Genomic DNA, 20422 nt, shown 5'->3' with positions numbered 1-20422 from the left:
TTCATTTTGACCAATATTCCGATGAACGTTTTGTTTACGAATTGTAGCAGAAGACATGAATGGATGCATACAGTTACAACTAACTATATTCATGTATATGTGTGTGTGTCTGTGTGAATGCTGTCTCCTTCTCTCTTAGGTTGAATGACACTGGCAAGTGGATTGTATATCGCTTATTTGCCGCTTTATGTCCTCAATTCCAAGCGAACCGCCTTCAGCATATGTATGTATTTATTTATATATGTATACAGACATGTGTAGGCCTCTGCGATGTTTGAGCACACTGACAACATCAGTTCGTATTTGCACTGAGAGTTGGAAGGGAGTGACACAGTTCCGTGGATTGCAGGCAAATTGGAGCAATGTTTATGGAGAAATCAGCAACGTGCATACACTTTATACACGACATGTATTTTAAATTGTAAGTATGCAAGAGATTTTAATTGAAAAAGCACGCCTAAAAGTATGCATACCATTTAAATAATAATTGCAGCCCTAAAGTATGCAACACTTTTTTAATAATATCATTAAAGTAGTGCACGAAAGTGTACTTTCCTTTTGTGCAGATTATATAAAACTTAAACAATAATTGCATTCTTTTACTGTCGACAAATAATATTTTTGAAAATCGTCATCATCTGACGATCTCACTTGTCTCACAAATATTAATTCACTGATTTATTCACGCAATATTCAACATATCTGATTATTTATTTAGGCATACATCTCTGAAGTAAACCAAAGTAAAGTGTATAATAAAAAGCCGTCTAGTCACCTTAGCCATTAACTATTGTTTGTCTTGTCAAACAGAGGCTTTAAGACAGAGGTAAACTTAGTCAAAGGCGCACTTTGGATTTAGACGTCAACAATATCAGCAGCAGAAACAACATCGAGCGTACGACTAACAACAATGAGCAGTGAAACACTGGAAAAAGTTGCCAAGGTACGAGTACAAATTATAAACAATCAAAACTTTTGCTGGAAATCCCAGTTCTCGCTTGGGACGTGCACCATCATAGGTTATACTAATGTAGTTTGCAAAAACTTTATTTAACTTTGACATCCTGCATGGATTTATGTGATACGCACTTGTGTTTTTCAGTTAATGTATAAAAGGGTCAATTCTAAAACAAAGTTTAAAGCGAAACTGTATAAGCAATTATACAACATGTGAAATTTCAGATTGACCTCGGTTTTGGTTCAGAAATATTACACAGAAAAAACTTGAACATGGAACTAAGTTGCCTTTTTACAAGTAGAACTTGTTTATTTTATTGATTGAAAAAATTGAAATGAAATATAGTTGCTAGTAACAATTTTGTTACAGCTTGATTTTTCAGACTGTTTCTAAACTTTGGTGTAAAATCAACAAAATTTCATTAGAATTATAAAAAAGTGCAGATTAAGTATTTGCTGAAATTATTGTTTAGTAATTCAACAATGTAAAAATTTTTTTTCATAATTAATTCTACTTTTTTACCAATTAATTTTTTATGTGGGTTAATTGTGAAATTTAATACTCAAAATTTTAAATTTGTGAAATCATCTGAAAAAATTGGAGGCGATTGTATTCAATTTCAAGAAAAATGAAAATATATATTTGAAACCTTTTTCAAAGCAACAAATGGTCAAATTGGCACTGTCAGATGGGAATTTGATTTGGAAGTTGTTAGTTAATTCTAAAAAACAATATGCCGTTCTTTGTAGAGCACTAGAGACAATTTTGAGGAAACCGTTGGCCATACTCAGATAAGATACGCACTTATCGATATCGACTGGTTATTTTGTGGAGTATTGAAACTTTTGATGACAATTTCAACTGGCGATTCAGTCGAAGTCCAAACGTCGCGAGTTGCAGATCGCGAACTTTTCTCTTCTTCAGCCGACTGATCAGTTGAGAGCGTTCATCCGATTCGTTGTAGTTCGCTCCACGCGTAGTTCAAAGACCAAGCGTTCGCGAGAGAGCGCACGTAGAGAGAGCCAAAGAGCGAGAGAGTAGTTTGTTTATCTGAGTGTATACATAGAAAATCATTAAACTGGAACCACTTAAAGTTGTAGACAACGTCGACTCAATGAGTAGTGACAAAAATGTGCGGCGTCGCGTTATAACGCCGACAACGGATGCCAGTAATACAGATCCATTGTTGAGACATGGAGAACTGCATCTGGAGAACAAGGTGAGCTTATTTCAAAGGCAATCAATTAGCTATCAGCCCCTTAAATTAGAACATGGCGTCAGAAGATTGTGTGATGTTTGTGTAACTAAATTGTGGACACTTCTAGATAAGATTAGCTAATTCATGTGGTGCAATGTTCACCAAAGAGAACTGTGTAATTGATTGTACTGAATACTGAATACTAAATACCAAATATTTCGAGTGCTGATTAAACTGTTGCCAATTCTCCTGTGGCAGTTGCAATTTCCCGAAAACCAGACCAACATTCCACCTTCATTTATTGTTTGTCGAGTCGGTGGCAACAGTTGCACAGTAGACACCTGGCCATGTTCGACAGCCGATAAGATAAAGTCATGATGGATTAAATCTACGACTAATTGTATTTGTATTTGCTAACACTAGTTACTCCATCCACAATTTCGTAGGTGTTTTAATTAAAAAAAAAATAGAAGAAAAAGATAATGACTCACCCGAAATACCTGCAATACATTAACCCATTGTGACCGTTTCTTTTTCTTTAGCAACCCACGGGCTGTGAACGCGTCTTCATCAGTTACGATAAGATCAAATGGTATTGGGCACCTGGCTTCATTGGTTTCTGGCTGCTCATCTATTGTTGTATATCCATACCCGCCTCGAATCACCTGCCACGCCCCCTGACCATCAAGGATGAGGCCAAATATCCGGAACGTTTCATTGCCGAGCGTGCCGAGATGAATCTAAAGAGTCTCGTGGCACTCGGACCCCGTGTGGTGGGCAGTCGGGAGAATGAGCTGGAGGCCGTCGGTATCATCAGCTCCAGGATGCGAACTTTACGGGCTGAACGTAGCGCAGTGCATGACATTGAAATCGATGTGCAGGTCGCATCCGGCAGCTACATCCACTGGGGGGCAGTCAACATGTACCAGAGCATTCAGAATATTGTGGTGAAGATCAGTCCAAAGGATTCCAAGAGCAAGACGTGGGTGCTGGTCAACAGTCACTACGATACGGTTCCCGCGGGTCCTGGTGCTGGCGATGATGGCTCCATGGTGGCCATCATGATGGAAACCATTCGGGTGCTCATGAAATCAAAGCAGGCACTGAAGCATCCCGTTGTGTTCCTGTTCAATGGCGCCGAGGAGAATCCTCTGCAAGCCTCTCACGCCTTCATCACCCAACACAAGTGGGCCAAGAACTGCAAGTGGGTTAAATCACATCTCAATAATTCATCTTCCAACTCTTATAATCCGCTTTCTCTTTAAAGAGCTCTGATCAACTTGGATTCTGCTGGCAATGGCGGTCGCGAGATTCTCTTTCAGTCTGGTCCTAATCATCCCTGGCTGATGAAGAGCTATCGTCGTGCCATCAAGCATCCCTATGCCTCCACCTTGGCCGAGGAGATGTTCCAGCACAACTTCATTCCCTCCGACACGGACTTTCGCATTTTTCGTGATCATGGCGCTGTTCCCGGCCTGGACATGGCTTACCAATACAATGGATATGTCTACCACACCAAGTACGATCGTGCGGAAATCTTTCCACGCGGCAGCTTCCAAAATACTGGTGACAATCTCTTGTCGCTTGTGAGGGAGATTTCCAATGCACCTGAACTGGAGGATACTTCGGTAAGCTAAGACACAAGTTAAATCAATTGGAGATTAAGAAGATCTCAAGCAGCAATTCTACAATGAGGATAGACATTTATTTTCAATTTTTATTATACAAATTATTTAAAACTAAGAGTTTTTAATCTAATTTTAACAAATTTTGATTTTTAATTTCATATGATAACTGATTTTTAATTTATTTATTTATTGTACACATTGAATATAAAAGTTTAATGCAAGCAATAAAAATGCAATAATTATCAAAAAATTTCCAAAAATACATACAATAACATTCTAAAATTAATTTTTGTTTTCATTTTATTTTTAGTACAAAAACATAAAAATAATAATTATAATTTAAAAAAAATTAAGTTTGATTACTATTTTTAATTGGATTTGATTATTATATAAAAAAACAAACAAAACCTTTTATTTATTATTTTTGTTTAAAAAAATCAAATAATATTTTAAAATTTATTTATTTTATCAAACTATAATCGTGAAATACCCTGATCCTTACAGAAACACGCCGAGGGACACACTGTGTACTATGATGTGATGGGCTGGTTCTTGGTTTTCTACACGGAAACAGAGGGCATCATTCTAAACGTGGTTGTCTCCATTGCAGCAATTGTTGCCTGTGGCCTGGCCATCAAGCTAATGCCCAACAACACGGGCATCAAGCTGGAGAAGATCCTCAAGCATACACTGCACACCTTCATTGCGCTGATCCTCGGCGTGTTCGCAGGAGCTGCACTGACTCTCTTCATTGCTGTACTCATGGACGTGATGAACATGCCGTTGTCCTGGTTCACACACAACTGGATGATGCTGGGTCTCTACTTCTGCCCCTTCTTCTTTGGCCTGGCCTTTGTGCCAGCCATGTATTTCCACTACACAAAAGATGTGAGTATTTATAGTAGTACTTATATTTATATTTCAGAAATTAATCCGTCGCCTTGCAGGGTTACTTTCCAATTGGACAACGTGTGCAGCTGTTGATGCATTGCCATTGCCTGTTTCTGGCCCTGCTCACCATCGTGCTGACCATCTGCAGCATTCGCTCTGCCTTTGTCCTCATGCTCACCTGTCTCTTCTATACAGTGGGTGTGGTCTTCAACCTGTCCACTAGTCTGCACAGTCGCAGTAAGTCATCAGTTACCAGTTGATCTGTTGAATTTTTTCTGACTTGTCTTTCTTTCAGATGTCGCCTGGGTAATTCCTCACATTGTTTGTTATGTGCCTCCATTCGTCTTCTTTGCCTACTTCTCTCACGGTTTTCTGGTCACCTTTATTCCCATGCTTGGTCGCTTTGGTGACAGCATCAATCCAGAACTGATTTTGGCCGTCTTTAGCGTGGCTGTTGGTCTGCTTACTTGTGGATTTGTGGTGCCAATGCTGCACATGTTCCGCAAGTCCAAGACCATTATCTGCTCCTTTATGGCCATCACCCTGATCTGCATCATTATTGCGGCTACTCCTCTCGGTTTTCCCTACAGACCCGAGACAAGTGTTCAACGGTTCAACATATTGGTATGTCTCAATATATATTCAAAAGTCAACTCATTAAATATCTGATTTATTCAATAGCATGCTAAAAGAACTTTCCATGATGCCTTCAACAATGTTCGTCGTTCAGAATCGGGATACTTTATCATGCCACAGGACAGACGTACTTATGCCGTCAAAAGTGGGATTATTATTTTATTCAGATTTGTTCTTAATTACTTATTCAATTTGTATTTCAATTCTCAGATCATGTTATTAATATGACAATGGCTATGGATGTCGTGGATGATTGCAAAAAGGAAATGCTCTGCGGCTTTCCGCTGTATAACATGCGTTGGCACAAGACCAGGTGAGATTAACCCACCTGCTTCACATAGTGCAACTAATTCACACTAATTTTTTAACCCATAGAGCCAGAGGCTTGTGGATTCCAGCCTCGGAGCCCGTGCTGGGCACTGTTCCTGTGCTTAAGGTCTTGTCCAAGAAACAACTGACACCTACCAGGATGCGCTATGAAATGCAGCTGTCAGGTCCGGATCATATGGGACTATATATACAGCCACTGAATAGCGCCCGGGTTGAAGGTTGGTCCTTCCATCAGACCCCTATACGTCTCGCCTTTAAGCCTCCGTATTATATATATTTCTCTTATGGCGTCAACGGAGCTCCGCTGAATTTCTGGCTGGAAGTTGAGGTACATTAAAATTTTTTTCATCAAATTTTTCCAACTTTAATTATATACCTTCTTTACACTTTACAGAAATCCAATGGAGTTTGGAGTACGCCTACGTTAGAACTGGGCGTCAGTGGATTCTGGATTCATCACAAGGAGCTGTTGACATCTGATTTTAGAAAGTTCATTAACAGTTTTCCCAACTATGTGGATCCTGTGCCTTGGCCCGCGTCCTATGACACTTGGATATATTGAGATTATTTAAAATTTTTCAGAAATTTACTACCAAATTTTTTACACTGTATTTTATATATTTGACGAGAATGAAGGTCTTAAATAATCGGAATAGTTTATTTAAACAATTATAACACCGTAAGATTGAAATTGGCAACGAAGTGGTAATCTATGAAGAGTTATCTATCTACTAATTACTTGTTATAGAGAATAAAAGATTATTTCTTAAGTGAATGTTTATTTGTACTTTATTTTTAAAATACTTGAAAGAATAAATATTTTTATATAACTACTTTTACTTTGCAACTGCTGAATTGTAATTAGATTAAAATTCTTGTCGTTGACTAGTTAATTTGAAAAGATAAAAATTTAGTACAAGTAGCACCCATAACCATAAAGACGTTTATACACAATGGTCTGATATGGCATGTACCTCCCAGTAACTGATTAAATGGTAAATTGGTACTAATTTCGATAATACAAGTTACATTTGATTACTCGTCTAAAAATAACGCAAAAGAAAATAAACAATAATGGGGTTTATTTTGCTGGCTTAACATTTTTGTTATAATGTTTGGCTTTTTCTATTAAATCGTCCATATTATGTGTGAGACGGTAGAAAATATTTTCAATTAGATCCAAGCGCGAGAGTAAACTGTAAGAGTTCTATTAGTCTAGTTAGGATTTTTATATTGAAGCACATACATATCTAGATGCTCCTCCGATTCCTTATAATTTCTGATAAGACGTCTGTAATATTAAAATAATTTTTTAAAACGCAATACACATCAAAATTAGTTAAGGACTTACAATTCCCGTAGTTTTTTGGCGTTCAGCTGCTGATTCAAAGCGATTCCATCTCTAATTTTTGGATACTTGGGTGCGTTTAATAAACCGTTAGTCACTCTGTACAGTTGCCTTTTGATGTAGTACCAAAAAAAGTTGGGCTTGTAGGTCACCGTCTTTGTAGCTGTTCTGAAAGATAATATAATGACAGCAAGGAACATATTCTGAAAATGTTATGAATTAAAATTTTAAATGAAATAATTAATTTACGATGAAGTGATTTACCAGTAGTACAAAAAATATTAACATTACGTATGTTAAGAAGAATACGGGACCAAGAAAATAGAATACATCCTCCAGTTCAAAGTAGTCGAAATCTCTGAATATTATGCGCACCATAGTTAAAAAGGCAGTGGATAAATCTTTGAAATTTTCATTTGAGCCACCGAATAAAAATACACCTAATTTTCCAAATGCCGTTATTGTGATGAAAATCATAACGGTAAATGCAGCCAAATCTGCTGCAGCCTAAGTAGAAAAATAGTATTAAAACTACAGTAAAACTGTTAAAGATTATTACCATTTTTAAAGCATGACCAATTGTTCTCAACACTGGATTAAAATTCAGAAATTTAAGCGAAACCATCCAAGAGATAAAAATCAAAAAGGCCAATAAGTCCTGATGTATCTTATAGAGATAGACCTCATGATCCAATGAAATAAAGCTGCCCTTTGATTTATTAATGATTTTAAATATGTCTTCCTTGGCAAAGTAAGAAATCATAAATCCAAGAGATACATAAATAATCTATAAGATAGGTGAACAAAGTGTAAGAATATGAGTTGGAAAAGAAAATTTGGTTAGCTTACAAATATTCTAGGTAAATCCAAAAGAATAGAGAATTTTGAAAAGTAAATCCAGCCATTTAGGTGTAGTTTTTTGATTTCAACGTATGTATAATAAAAATTAATTAAATAAACAATTGCTGCGCATAAAATAATATCCCAAGTTGATGATATTATAGGGAAATTAGCATAGATAATGTCGGACTTATATATGGAATTTATAAGGCCAGTTGGCATTATCTCGAAAATCAATCTGCAGATTAAGAAAACATTTATTATAATCAAAGCTATTGTTGGTAAGTTTAAAAAAAAAATTACTTAATACTCTGGAGAACATTTAAATTCAGATTAATTATGCTAAACTCAAACAAAACTACACGTGAGTTTCGATCCAACCATTTCGAATTGTTGAGATGTCGTAGAGTTTCTATATTTATATCCTTTTCGTATGTCAAACTTTGGACATAACCTCCGCTATTATATGTATTCACTCTGCCCTTAATAGAAGTCACGCCAAGTTCGCTCATAGTTCTATATTTAGTGCTGCAGTTTATAGAACGGGTGAAACGGAGGATTGTATTTACAGGATTAGGGACTTACCGCTTATAAAATGGTTCTCTAAATTCAACCTCCTCCGAGTAGGGCGCCACACAGGTATTATAGTATCTGAAGAATGCAGGTTTTAGTGGGCAGGTGTCATTTCTTACACGAATCTGTCGCAATCTTGGAGCACCCAAAAGTAAACTCTCATTCAAAATCATTTTGCCATATAAGAGAGGTCTGTTGCTCACCAGATATGGCTGCCTTCCTGAGGTCTCATTAAAGACTACGCCATGAAGCAGATTAATAACTACATAATCCATATAGTTCCAAAAGTCCTCTATAGTAATCACCTCACTGAAGGATATCGTTCTATTATCCAACATATAATGCGGTCTCTCAAATAAAGTCTTAACGCCATTCGTGAAGTGATGTAAATTTTCGCTTGTTAAGGAATTACACACGACAGTCAGACATATGAGATATAAAAAGAATATGAATAATTGGATCAGTGCACTTTTAGTATCCTCCTCCGATGTGTACTGAATTTTACCGTCGTTTGAATGAAATCTCGACTTTCTCATGTTCTTTATATCTTCTTGAACCTAAAGTATAAATTCCTACTTGATTTACTCAGCCTATTTTGTATTATTTTTAGAGTGCTTTTTACAGTCTCAAGTCATTTCATATGAATTAATTTTATGCAAGTCAATGAGCATCTATGGGCATTATAAATGTTTATTTCACTTCATTATTTTTCGGCATTAAGATATATGCCGACATAAAGCTTAATCTTGCCATTAACCCTCATCAAACCATAAAAAACACCACCCAAGTTGCCGCAAGCTATCGCCAAATCGTAATCTGTGGGACATACTAACGATTATTATCGATGATAAGCCCCAACTTAGCAGCTTATAGCCCTATTGATTGCTTGACTGGAATTTAGTAAGTTTCTTATATCAGTTTTCTAGCGATCGTGGCGTGGATCGGTCGATTTTTAGTCGGTAGAAAACCAATCGCGAGTGTGACATTGATGAAAGGTAATACCCAAATTCAACCTTCAATTATATAATTCTGGGTTCTGTTTAAGGAAAATGTGTGCAATGTGAGAATAAATGTTTAAAAAATATTAATAAATTAAATTTTTTAATTCATCAATAATTGAGAATAAAATAAACAAAAACATTCATTGGATTAAGTTATCACTTTGATAAGAATTTTATATGTTTAACTAAGAAAGTTCATTCCCCTTCATTCAGATGTCCTTCGCCAGTTTTGACATAGATACCGATAAAAAGGAGCCAAGAAGAGCCGGAAAAAAATGGCCTTGGTATGGAGCTCCCATATTTTGTGTGATTTGGTTCACAATCTTCTATGTGGCGGTCATTCCGAGTTTCTTTTCCTATCCCAAAATGTTATATGTGCGCGATGAGGCTCATCATCTAGATGAGTTTATCGGTGAGCGGGCCAAAATACAGCTGGCCGAGTACTCTGCAATTGGTAACAAAATGGTGGGTTCCGTTAACAATGAGGAGCATACTGTTAACTTTATAAAACGGGAGGTGCAAAAGATTGTGGAGCAGGCACGCACCGATCTCTATGATATCGAATCGGAGGTGCAATATGTTTCTGGATCCTTCTATCTATGGGAGGCAGCCACCAGCTATGACAATGTGTCCAATGTTGTGGTCAAAATCACTAGAAAGGATTCCCCTAGTGACAAATATTTGCTGGTGAATTCTCACTACGATTCAGAGGTGAAAACTCCGGCAGCAGGAGATGATGGCATCATGGTTGTCGTCATGCTGGAAACTCTAAGAGTTATTGCTCTGTCGGATCGTCCTTTGGCCCATCCCGTGGTCTTTCTTTTCAATGGAGGTGAGGAGGCGAACATGTTGGGCTCACATGGTTTCATCACAAAACACAAATGGGCTAAAAACTGCAAGTGAGTGGACATAAATTGGCATTTGATACATCGAATCGTTAAATATTCAAAATATATTCTAGAGCACTGATTAATCTGGATTCAACGGGATCCGGGGGACGCGAGGTGTTGTTTCAAACGGGTCCCAATCATCCCTGGCTTATGAATTACTATCAGAAGCATGCTCCACATCCATGGTCCGTAACCCTCGCCGAGGAATTGTTCCAGAACAACTTTATACCATCCGACACGGACTTTCGCATATTTCGCGACTTTGGCAATGTGCCCGGATTAGATATGGCCCATGCCCTCAATGGTTATGTATACCACACGAAGTACGACAACTTCAAGAACCTGGCGAGAGGCACTTACCAATCGACAGGTGAAAATGTCTTGGCCCTGACCTGGGCATTGGCCAATGCTCCCGAATTGGATGATACGGATGCCCATGAGGAGGGACATGCTGTATTCTTCGACTACCTCGGCTGGTTCATGGTGGTCTACACCGAATCGGCCAGCATTGCCATTAATACGGTCGTTTCTGTATCTGCTCTGATCTCAATTGGCATCTCCATCTACTTCATGACCGTGGACGATGGAGCGGATGCACCCAAGGCGATTCTCCTGCGCTTCTGTGTCATCTTCCTGGTCCAAGTGGCCGCAGTGATTATTGCTTGGGCTCTGACCATCATTGTGGCCGTCTTCATGCATGCTGTTGGGTTAAGTGAATCCTGGTATCATGGCGTTTGGATGACTTTTGGCTTGTTCTTCTGTCCCATGTTCCTTGGACTGGGTCTCTTGCCAGCCTTCTACATTGGTCGGACCAAGGAGAAGACCAACATGAAGCTGAATGAGACAATTGCCTGTTTTATGCATGCTCATTGTATTTTGATTGTCCTGATTTGTGTGATCCTAATGGGCATGGGAATACGATCGGCTTTCTTTCCCATGTTTGGCTTGTTCTTCTACACCATCTCCGTTATTCTGCAATTGATTTTTAAAGGGATCTTCAAGAGTAAGTGAATGTCGAGTATTTACTTACTTAATTGATTTCATTTTATGATCTTTTTACAGAGCGATTCTTCATGCCCGTTCATATGTTGTGTCAGGTGGCGCCTTTCTTATTCTACACCTTTTTGAACTACGAGTTTCTTCTAGTCTTTGTGCCAATGCAGGGACGTGATGGACCCGATAGCAAACCAGATATGCTGCTGGCTTTATTTATTGCTTTGATGACGATGCATTTTGCCGGTTTCATTGTAAGTTCTTCTAAAATAATATTTATTTGTTTATGTGTATTTATTATAATTTTTTTATAGATTCCAATTTTGTTTAAATTCCGCAAAGCGAAGATCTTCATCTCAATGTTTGGCGTTATTACCATCATATTTATTATTTTAGCTGCAACTCCTGCTGGTTTCCCCTTCAAGGCAGAGGTGGCTGCACAGCGTTATTATGTCCTGGTAGGATTTAATTACATAAATGTTGAGCAATTGTCTCTTGATGTTTTATTTTTTTATAGCACACTCAACGCATTCTACATAACGAGGATAGTACAACAACAACTGAGACTGGCTTCTATATACAACCTGTTGATACACGCTACTCCGAGCTCTACGATACGACCCTGAAGAATGTGGAACCCGAAAGTTGGCTCAAGAACAACTGTGCTAATGAACCATATTGCGGATTGCCGCTTTATAGCGGAAGATGGTTAAACTGGAAGTTAGTTAAAATAGTTTCACTATACACTCGTATGTATCTTTCTTAACTATTATCTTTATTTTCTAGGGACTCTGCACGTTGGATATATAGCACAGCACCAAATTTACCAGTACAAACGGAGCTCAACGAAATTTCTAGACAATCTATAACTGCCAATAAAACGCGTATCGAGTACAGCTTAAAGGCAGGCGATCGCATTGTCATATATATCGATCCCAAGCCCAATGTTGAGATCACCAACTGGTCGTTCGATGAAACAGTTTTGAACGATGGACGTAAGCCTCCATACTTTATATACCACGTGTATTCCATGGTGAAGGAACGACTTAATTTCTGGCTGGAGTTTGAACATGATGTTGCGAATACAAATGGACCGTACTTTAAAATGGCCGTAGGCGTGCACTTCCTTTATCACCAAGAACATTATACGCAGGATTATAAAGATTTCCTTAGTACTTTTCCGGATTGGACATATACAACGGATTGGTTTGCCTCATACGAAAGTTGGGTGATTTAAAGACGAACTGTATAACTTAATAAATTATTTAAAATATATTTTAATACAAATTAATTTAATGTAATTTAGTTTTGGACTTTTGCAATTGTTCAAGTTAAATTCTAGTTCTTTAATTTAAATACAATACGTGTCGTGGTTTAAAACACTTTGTTCGTTGGATATAAATTTCAGCTCTGAGTATGATGAATTCAAAAACTTAACAACAGTTTAAACATCATGGCAATCATAGAAAATATGAGTACTGAGTAGTGAATAATGAGTAGTGGGTAGTGGGTAGTGGATACTGGGAAGTGAGTTGTAATATCAAATGTTAAACATTTCAGCTGCTCTTAGAGCTGCCAGCTGGTGTAGGAACCAATCCATGAATTCACATGCGCCCAAGGCGGGAACTTGGCTAGTAGCTCCCTGTAATCCTCCTCTATAAACATGTCGTCGTGTATTCTGTGTCCCATTATGGCGATCCTGAATGTTGATCCCGACCACTCGGCATTGTCACGCTGAAAAAACATATTTAAATTGTAAACATATGATCATATTTGAGGGATATATTAATGAACTTACCTCAAATTCCAAATTAAAGCGTAGAGGTGTTGGATCTAATGCATAGGACCAGTAAATGTAGTGGGGCGGAGGCAAGTTCTTCTCTAAAGGCTCCTTGGTGAAGGTCCAATCCACCAGCTTGGCATCTTTCATGGGCTCAATAAATATGCTTGTGTGATCCGGCCCAGAAACCTCTAATGTAAACATAACATTCGTATCCGAAGTGCTTTCTTTGCTAATAATTCTCAGGCTGGGAAGATAGTCTTTGTTTGGCTCAGGACCAGGTATCCAATATCCATTAGGTCTGTTGAATATAAAACATATCAAAGAATATCCATTAGAGAATAGCTTTTAAATGTATATCTCGATACTTACACAGCCTTTACCCAACGCGTGCTGTAAATGGGGAATCCACACATGATTTCCGTATCACAATCACTACGATTGGCTTTGGTATATTCTGTATTCTCAAAGAGAATGCTATCCAGTGATTTGGGATGCCTGTCGACGGGCATTACGTAGTATCCCGAGTCTGTGTGGTTTACTGAGTTGGCAGCATCGCCATTGTGGAAGGTGCGTGTCGTGTGCTGTAGGGAATATGGAAAATATATTTGGTCGAAATGATGAAAACTCAGTTTAATGCATTCGATTTTCACAGAAGCTATTAAATCGATTAGTTTTTTGACGCTAAATGGAGTTAATAAAATCGATATTTATGAAAAAATTGCAGATTCAAACTTTTTAAAACTTTACACTGTCATAAATTTGTCAAATCTTAATCAATTATATAACTACTATTTGGATCCTGCATCAAATTAAAAAATTTAATTTATCTCCTTCACTGTCTGTTTTGTCTGTACTTTCCTTCTAGTGTTTTTTGGTATTTTCGATCAATTTTTTCCCTTTGATTTTCTTGACTCATAATTTTTTTTTTGCATTCCCTAGTTTCGTACTTACCACAGAGAAGAATCGTTGAACCGCAGTCTTCTCCACATAGGGAAAGCCAACAGGTGTGGCAGCCAAGATAATGAAGATCAGCGTGCAGACGCCGAAGAGTGAGATGATGGTCTTGGATTTGCGGAACAGACAGAGTAAGGGCACCAGGAAAGGAGCCAACAGTAAACAGAATAATGCCGTATATCCTCCAATCAGTAATTCTGGATTCGAGGCACTTTCCCGTCCCTGCATCGGAGCAAATACAACATAGAAGGCATAGCAACAGTAGGCGTAAAACATGAAGGGCAGAATTTGGCAGATACAATGCGGTATTAGCCACAAGAAATCTATAAGGAAAATCAATTTCATTTAAAAGGCAGAGAGAAGAACAGATCACAAAGACTTACTGGATTTGTGGGCACATGTGGCCATATTGATGAGAACTGAAATCGTGTAGAAACCAATGCAAATGAGCAAAATAAAGGCGGAGCGTATATTAAAGCATATCATCAGAATTGTGATCACAGTCAGAATTAAACAGTGTGAGTGCATTAGCAGTTGAATGCCATAACCAAGTGGTAAACCATGCTGTAAAGATCATACTCTCAATTAATATTGATAACAACCGACCTAAAATAAGAGAACTAACCTCCTTGGTGCGGCTGAAGTAGATAGCGGGCAGAATGCCAAGGCCAAAGAACATGGGGCAGAAGTACAAGCCAAAGATCATCCAAGTCTGTGAGAACCAGGACATGGACAGACCAACACCATCCAGGAAAAAGGCTATAGCAATGACCAGGCCAAGACTCAAGCAAACGCCACACAACTGAAGTGCGGCCAAGATGCCAAACTTGGCAAAGATGCGACGCCTGAACATTCCCGTATTGCTGGCCATACTCCAGATATAGACCACGATCGTAATAAGGACCAAGACACAGACGCAGCTGTTGATAATAACACCGACATCCTCTGGATAATAGATGAAGAACCAGCCCAGCACATCGAAGAATATCATATGACCCTCGGCATATTTCTGTAAAATTGATATGATTAATTTTGTAATTCTTCTTTTTGATTTCTTTGATGATGACTCACTGCAGGATCTTCCAGTTCGGGAGCATTACCCAAAGCTTTGATCAAGCTCAGAAGGTTATCGCCAGTCAATTGATAAGTACGTCTTGGTATTATATTGAAACGATCGTACTTTGTGTGATAGACATAACCATTCAATACCTGAGCCATATCGAGACCTGAATAAAGAAGAGAAAGTTAAAGTGTAACAGCACAAGGAAAATTTATTTACAAGATTAGAATTTACCAGGTATTTTTCCAAAGTCGCGGAATATGCGATAATCTGTTTCCGAGGGAATAAAGCCATTTTGGAACAGTTCCTCGCCAATTGTTGAGGCAAATGGATGAGCGACGTTTTTTCCATAGTACTGAGAATGGAAAGGAAATTTATTTTCTTAAAGAGATCTAAGGAAATTACACTGATAAAAATAATATATTACAAATTTATATTGAATATCTTATAAGGAAAAAACAAAGTTAAGAAAAGTACAAAAGCAAAAAATTGGATGGTTTTTTAAATTTCAAGTATATTTGATAATCGAAGTAGTTTTAAACTTAATATTTTTGTCAGAAAATTACGAATTTTTTTTACTGTAGTAAATTAAATACCTTCATTAGCCAAGGATGATCGGGACCAGACTGAAAGAGAATCTCGCGTCCGCCACTGCCAGCTGAATCCAAATTGACTACAGCCCTATACAGAATAGAAACAAATGAGATTTCGATTGTAGTTTAATTAAATATTTCAATAGGCAACTTACCGCACATTCTTTGCCCAGGGATGTTGAGTTATGAATGCATGTGAGCCTTGTAGGGGATTCTCCTCGGCGCCATTAAATAGAAAGACCAACGAGTAACTGAGAGGCGTCTCATACTTGGTGATCACACGCAGAACTTCCAGCATGATGACACACATCATACCCGAATCTCCGGCACCAGAGCTGCCTGGAACGGAGTCAAAGTGACTGTTGATCAGCAGAGATGCCTCACTGGTCGCATTTTTGGGAGAGACTTTGACGACCACATTCTGGACACTCTGATACACATTCACCATGGACCAGAGCAGATAATTGCCAGAGGCAATTTGCACATCCTTCTGAATGTCAAAGAGATCTGTGCGAGCGCCGTCAATGATGTCGCTGATCTCTCCAAGCAGCAACTGGACAGCGACTTGTTCATTGGCCGCACTGCCCACAACTTTGGGCCCGATCTTTGTCAACTTTAGTAGTGTGCTCTCCGCACGCTCTCCAATAAATTGACCTGGTTCCTGTTGCTCATCCTGCAGAGTTTTCAGAGGTGGCATGCGATGGAAACTGGGCATCACAACCAAATAGTAGAGCAGAAACCAGAAGGCCACAAAGAGAGGTGCCCAATACCAACCGATTTTACTGCGATTGTATATGATCTTCATGTTCTCATATTTGGAGTTCATGTTGGTGCTGAAATGAGTAACAAATATTGAATTATATTAATAAATATAATAGTCAGTGACCCCATGCTAAATGAATTGATTAATGGATAAGCCACAGTCATCATCAACGTCATCGAGGGATTTAATATCATGATTTAGAGGCGGAAGCGAAACTCTGCCACACACATTGCCTAAATAATTAAGCACTCTGATAAGAGATATATGTGTAAACATAGTAATCAAGTGGCTCAGAGCCTCACTTCATGTCTGTGCTCCAAGCTGACAAGAGTGATAGATAAATGTGATTTTGTGAATCATTCATAAGTACTCTTTGAGTACTTGCTTGGTCGTAAAAAATCTGTTTGTATTGTACTATCAATTCAGTTTCAATCAATTTGTTCATTCTCAAAAATATTTTAATATCAATCATCAGCAACTACAGAAAGACAATTTGGAAGATAAGAATAACAAGTTCTGTCTACAAAAAACTTCTCAAATTAGGCCATGTCAAGCAAAGTTTTTGACGTATTTTTATTGGGTGAACTCATCTTTTCATATATTGTCATAGTTTATTTAAGTTTCGTCACCAGCGTGAACTGCTGATCTGAGAAAAAACATGTGTTGCACCAAAGACGTCAAGGAAATTTCGACTTTTCAAATGGAAAGCTGATGATTAGCTCATAAACAAACAATGCAGAATAACAAATTCATTCATTTCTAAAATAATTCACGACCTGAGCTATGAGAATAAAGACGGGACATATTTGTAAATTTTGATGCAAAATTTGTTTTTATTTATAGCAATTTGGCTCATAACATTTTAGTTTAATGATCTGCCGTTTGTATGAATTATGTGGGTCTTTAAGAACTGAAGAAATTAAGCGATTCGGGTATGGAATAGTTGGATACCCTGTAAAGTGAAGCCTTATTAGGTTGAGATTATAACTGATAACAGTCCACTTATTCCTCAAAGGAATCTATCTTTAAATGCTGAAAGCTCTATTTAGAGGAGAGAGTCAAAGCTTACTAATACACGTGCATACTGCATACAAAGACAAATACGAGGAAAAGCCCCTTAAGTGAGAGTGAAAATACAAATAGAACAATGTTTACGTTCAAAATTTTAATGAGACGCAACGCTACGAAAAATATGCAAACTTATTGCCAAACGTTTACAAACGGCATCAAGAATTAAAATAAAGAGAGAGAGAAAAGTGTTTGTGAGTGTTTCGAGTGTGAAAAGAGTGTGGCAAGTGAAATGGAATTTTGTGCTTGTGGGTAATGATTAAAGTGCATGTAGAATGCAATTGGGGTCCCTTTGACATCGACCCATTTCCAATGTGTCTGGTGACCCCCAGAGGCCAACTTCGACGGCGCGATTAAAAACGGCCGTCAGACCGAGACGCGAAAATAAAAATTCGCATTACCGACAGACTGTCATGAGTGTGTAAGTGGAGCACACTTGCTATACATGAGTACAGTTAGTCAAGAATGTTTACACAAATTGTTTTAAAAAAAAATACATATATTTTGTATGGATTTTTATTTTATTTCTTATTTTATTTTCATTGTCTATGGTAAGAACAGGTTAAAAATTAGTTTTCATCGAATTTTACTATTTTTAAAGTACACAAACAATAAAAGTGAATTTTTATTTTGTCAAAACACTTTTTTGACGTACTGTATATGTACGAGTACTCGTAATTATTCATTGTGGAGGGACGTGCTGTTAATCGATTTAGCATGCAAGTGCCTTAATCAGTTGCGACTCCAGCGATTATTATTATTTTTATTTTTCATGAATATCTAAGTGTGTGTCTGTGCTCGGTTTGTGGCCACGCCCACGCCACCAAGTTGATATAAACAAAAACAAAAAACATATCTGAAATCTCTCCAACTCGTGTGGGGAGAGCAAAGAAAATGCTATTTAAAGAGTATCTAAATGGGAAGAAAATCCAAACAGCCGACGAGGCGGCGTCGGCGTCGGCGACGGCAATCAACTGTGACAACAGCAACATTTGTTTTGGTTTTGGTTTCCAAGTCTTTGTGAAGCGGAAAGAGCAGCCCAATCAAAGTATCTGTCAGATACAGCAACAGCTACATTAGCAGATACAGATACAGATACAGCTGCAGATGCAGATGCGACATGCGGCACAATAGAAAGTCAATAACCTGCCTTTAGACGTTGCAACACTGCAACGCCAGCAACTTGCCACACACAAACACACACACTCTCACAACAAGCCGTGTAAGAAGAATAAGAAGTCGAAGAAGTAGGAGAAGAAGCAACAGAAGTAAAGGAAGTTGCGGTTGCCGTTGCCGTTGCCTTTGCGGTTGTTTTGTTGATAGAAAGCAAAGAAATTGCCTCAAAGAAGCCAAACAAAATGTTATGAATACGAATACACTCATTGAAGACACTCAACAACTGTTTGAAGTTGTCTTCTTATAAAGTTCTTTTGTAATATACACTCACAATTTGATTGCTTCTCACACAATAATTGAGAACTGTCTATGAGCACAAAAGTTGCCGAAAATAAACGCGAATAAAGTTTTTCTTATTTTTGGTATGCTCTTATATAAAAATGCGATGACAAAATGATCGAACGCGGTCAGCAGCAACAGCAACATGTGCCATCAGCTGACACGAGCAACACGAGCAACACGAGACGATCGGGACACGAGCAACAACCACAACTGTCGCCTTCAACGGTCGACACACGTCTGGTCGGGCACAAAGCACCACAGCAGGAGACGTGAGAGCAAGAGAACCATAAAAAGAGCAACAGATCAACACGATCAACATACGAGTTTGAGTAAATGAGAACTTGTTGTGCCCATCGGAACTCACTTTTCACTGTTCTTCATGCTGCTTGTCGTTGTTGCAACTGTTGCACTTGACATTTGCCACTTGCCACTTGCCACTCAATGGAACAGCTAATCTTAATCCTGTTCAGCCACTGAATGAACCACTCAGCCACCACTGCGTTCTTTAGCGTTTACCGGCCGTACGTCTACTAATTTGTTCACCAATTGGCAATAGCAATTATATACCAAACTCCCGAATTGATGGATTTGCAGTGCTTAAGCCTCATAAACTGCCAGGCTGAGCGCTTATCATTGGCCCACAGAATTTGAATTGAACCCACTATCGAATCGAATCAGCAACAGTACGAGTGAAAACAGAAAATAGAACCGACACGAGCCGACGATACGAGGGCAATTTCATAAGTGCTATCGAACCTATTAACAATATCTTAATCGGCTGTGAAAAATAACACCATTCATTAACATACAAATCGATAAGCTTAAGCGATGAAATTAGTTATTTTTAGATATAGGAATTGTTAGATTTCTGTTCTAAATTTTCCAAATCAAAAATATATAGATTTATCTGCATTTCTTTAATTTATTTGCATTCTACAAAAATTCAGCAGTAAATTTTTTCTCATTTCATTTGAGAAATATTATTTAACATTTTTGTATTACATGAAAATAAAAGGACTCTCATATAATGAATATCTAAAAAAGTTGAAGCCTTCTGAGAAATATGTCTAAGTAAAAAAAATATATAGATTCTTCTGCATTTCTTTAATTCATTTGCATTCAACAAAAATTCAGCAGCAAATTTTTTCTCATTTCATTTATTTAACATTTTTGCATTACATGAATAAAAAGGGCTCTTATAAAATGAATACCTAAAAAAGTTGAAGCCTTCTGAAAAATATGTTTAAGTAAAAAATTTGTTTCAAATGAATTTCTGTAAATGTTAATTTCTTGTCTGTCTTCACTTTAAATACTCGTTACGCCCCTTGATTTAAAGCAACACTCGGGGCCTGGCTCAAAGGTATGGGTACGGGTATGGGATTGAGGGTTATCTGTCGGTGTGAAGGGTCTTGCAAATCCTTATCAATTCGAATAGCAAATACATAGATACTAGTAGC

General features: G+C 37.9%; 5 protein-coding genes across 7 annotated transcripts; 2 read left to right on the top strand and 3 right to left on the bottom strand.

The window, feature by feature from the left end:
• Positions 1-1803: 1803 nt before the first annotated feature.
• On the top strand, positions 1804-6416 carry LOC117784309 (endoplasmic reticulum metallopeptidase 1). Its single transcript, XM_034622008.1, has 10 exons — positions 1804-2177; positions 2699-3360; positions 3424-3784; positions 4289-4672; positions 4732-4912; positions 4971-5299; positions 5357-5456; positions 5522-5624; positions 5687-5969; positions 6036-6416. The coding sequence occupies exons 1-10, from the start codon at positions 2073-2075 to the stop codon at positions 6201-6203; spliced, it is 2676 nt and encodes an 891-aa protein (XP_034477899.1). The 5' UTR covers positions 1804-2072; the 3' UTR covers positions 6204-6416.
• A 290-nt stretch (positions 6417-6706) lies between these two features.
• LOC117784903 lies at positions 6707-7700 on the bottom strand. Its single transcript, XM_034622755.1, has 5 exons — positions 7549-7700; positions 7254-7496; positions 6993-7192; positions 6888-6932; positions 6707-6837 (listed from the first exon to the last, which is right to left on the bottom strand). Exons 1-5 carry the CDS (start codon positions 7612-7614, stop codon positions 6723-6725), a joined length of 669 nt encoding a protein of 222 aa, XP_034478646.1. The 5' UTR covers positions 7615-7700; the 3' UTR covers positions 6707-6722.
• Positions 7701-8109: 409 nt separating this feature from the next.
• LOC117784959 (polycystin-2-like) lies at positions 8110-8993 on the bottom strand. Its single transcript, XM_034622821.1, has 2 exons — positions 8415-8993; positions 8110-8357 (listed from the first exon to the last, which is right to left on the bottom strand). The coding sequence occupies exons 1-2, from the start codon at positions 8936-8938 to the stop codon at positions 8129-8131; spliced, it is 753 nt and encodes a 250-aa protein (XP_034478712.1). The 5' UTR covers positions 8939-8993; the 3' UTR covers positions 8110-8128.
• Positions 8994-9321: 328 nt separating this feature from the next.
• On the top strand, positions 9322-12587 carry LOC117783498 (endoplasmic reticulum metallopeptidase 1). Its single transcript, XM_034620914.1, has 7 exons — positions 9322-9397; positions 9617-10302; positions 10365-11296; positions 11356-11540; positions 11601-11744; positions 11804-12006; positions 12073-12587. The coding sequence occupies exons 2-7, from the start codon at positions 9617-9619 to the stop codon at positions 12521-12523; spliced, it is 2601 nt and encodes an 866-aa protein (XP_034476805.1). The 5' UTR covers positions 9322-9397; the 3' UTR covers positions 12524-12587.
• Positions 12578-19512, bottom strand: LOC117783496 (endoplasmic reticulum metallopeptidase 1). 3 transcript variants are annotated; one of them, XM_034620911.1, is made up of 11 exons: positions 19330-19512; positions 15832-16509; positions 15680-15764; positions 15318-15438; positions 15095-15249; positions 14649-15032; positions 14407-14587; positions 14021-14346; positions 13439-13650; positions 13085-13367; positions 12578-13020 (listed from the first exon to the last, which is right to left on the bottom strand). In XM_034620911.1, the coding sequence occupies exons 1-11, from the start codon at positions 19380-19382 to the stop codon at positions 12853-12855; spliced, it is 2646 nt and encodes an 881-aa protein (XP_034476802.1). In that variant the 5' UTR covers positions 19383-19512; the 3' UTR covers positions 12578-12852. The 3 variants fall into 3 exon arrangements, with proteins under 3 accessions (XP_034476802.1, XP_034476804.1, XP_034476803.1); XM_034620913.1 differs by having other exon boundaries at positions 12853-13020; positions 19394-19512; XM_034620912.1 differs by lacking the exon at positions 19330-19512 and adding an exon at positions 18955-19229 and having other exon boundaries at positions 12853-13020.
• Positions 19513-20422: the final 910 nt, after the last annotated feature.

Source organism: Drosophila innubila, assembly GCF_004354385.1.
Source record: "Drosophila innubila isolate TH190305 chromosome 2R unlocalized genomic scaffold, UK_Dinn_1.0 1_C_2R, whole genome shotgun sequence".
NCBI classification, from domain to species: Eukaryota; Metazoa; Arthropoda; class Insecta; order Diptera; family Drosophilidae; genus Drosophila; species Drosophila innubila.
This window is presented reverse-complemented; position numbering and strand designations above follow the sequence as displayed.

Bases quoted from the DNA above. Each gene is read 5' to 3' on its own strand.
- LOC117784309 (XM_034622008.1), top strand. From the start codon at position 2,073: ATGAGTAGTGACAAAAATGTGCGGCGTCGCGTTATAACGCCGACAACG. The intron at 2,178-2,698 runs GTGAGCTTATTT...CTTTTTCTTTAG, and splicing joins AACTGCATCTGGAGAACAAG to CAACCCACGGGCTGTGAACG. The intron at 5,457-5,521 runs GTGGGATTATTA...TTCAATTCTCAG, and splicing joins ACGTACTTATGCCGTCAAAA to ATCATGTTATTAATATGACA.
- LOC117784903 (XM_034622755.1), bottom strand. From the start codon at position 7,614: ATGGTTTCGCTTAAATTTCTGAATTTTAATCCAGTGTTGAGAACAATT. The intron at 7,193-7,253 runs GTAAATCACTTC...TAACATTTTCAG, and splicing joins TAATATTTTTTGTACTACTG to AATATGTTCCTTGCTGTCAT. The intron at 6,838-6,887 runs GTATGTGCTTCA...GAACTCTTACAG, and splicing joins TCGGAGGAGCATCTAGATAT to TTTACTCTCGCGCTTGGATC.
- LOC117784959 (XM_034622821.1), bottom strand. From the start codon at position 8,938: ATGAGAAAGTCGAGATTTCATTCAAACGACGGTAAAATTCAGTACACA. The intron at 8,358-8,414 runs GTAAGTCCCTAA...TATAAACTGCAG, and splicing joins AGAGAACCATTTTATAAGCG to CACTAAATATAGAACTATGA.
- LOC117783498 (XM_034620914.1), top strand. From the start codon at position 9,617: ATGTCCTTCGCCAGTTTTGACATAGATACCGATAAAAAGGAGCCAAGA. The intron at 10,303-10,364 runs GTGAGTGGACAT...AATATATTCTAG, and splicing joins AAATGGGCTAAAAACTGCAA to AGCACTGATTAATCTGGATT. The intron at 11,297-11,355 runs GTAAGTGAATGT...ATCTTTTTACAG, and splicing joins TTTTAAAGGGATCTTCAAGA to AGCGATTCTTCATGCCCGTT.
- LOC117783496 (XM_034620911.1), bottom strand. From the start codon at position 19,382: ATGTCAAGTGCAACAGTTGCAACAACGACAAGCAGCATGAAGAACAGT. The intron at 16,510-19,329 runs GTGAGTTCCGAT...TACTCATTTCAG, and splicing joins AGCATGAAGAACAGTGAAAA to CACCAACATGAACTCCAAAT. The intron at 14,347-14,406 runs GTAAGTCTTTGT...TTTTCCTTATAG, and splicing joins CACATGTGCCCACAAATCCA to ATTTCTTGTGGCTAATACCG.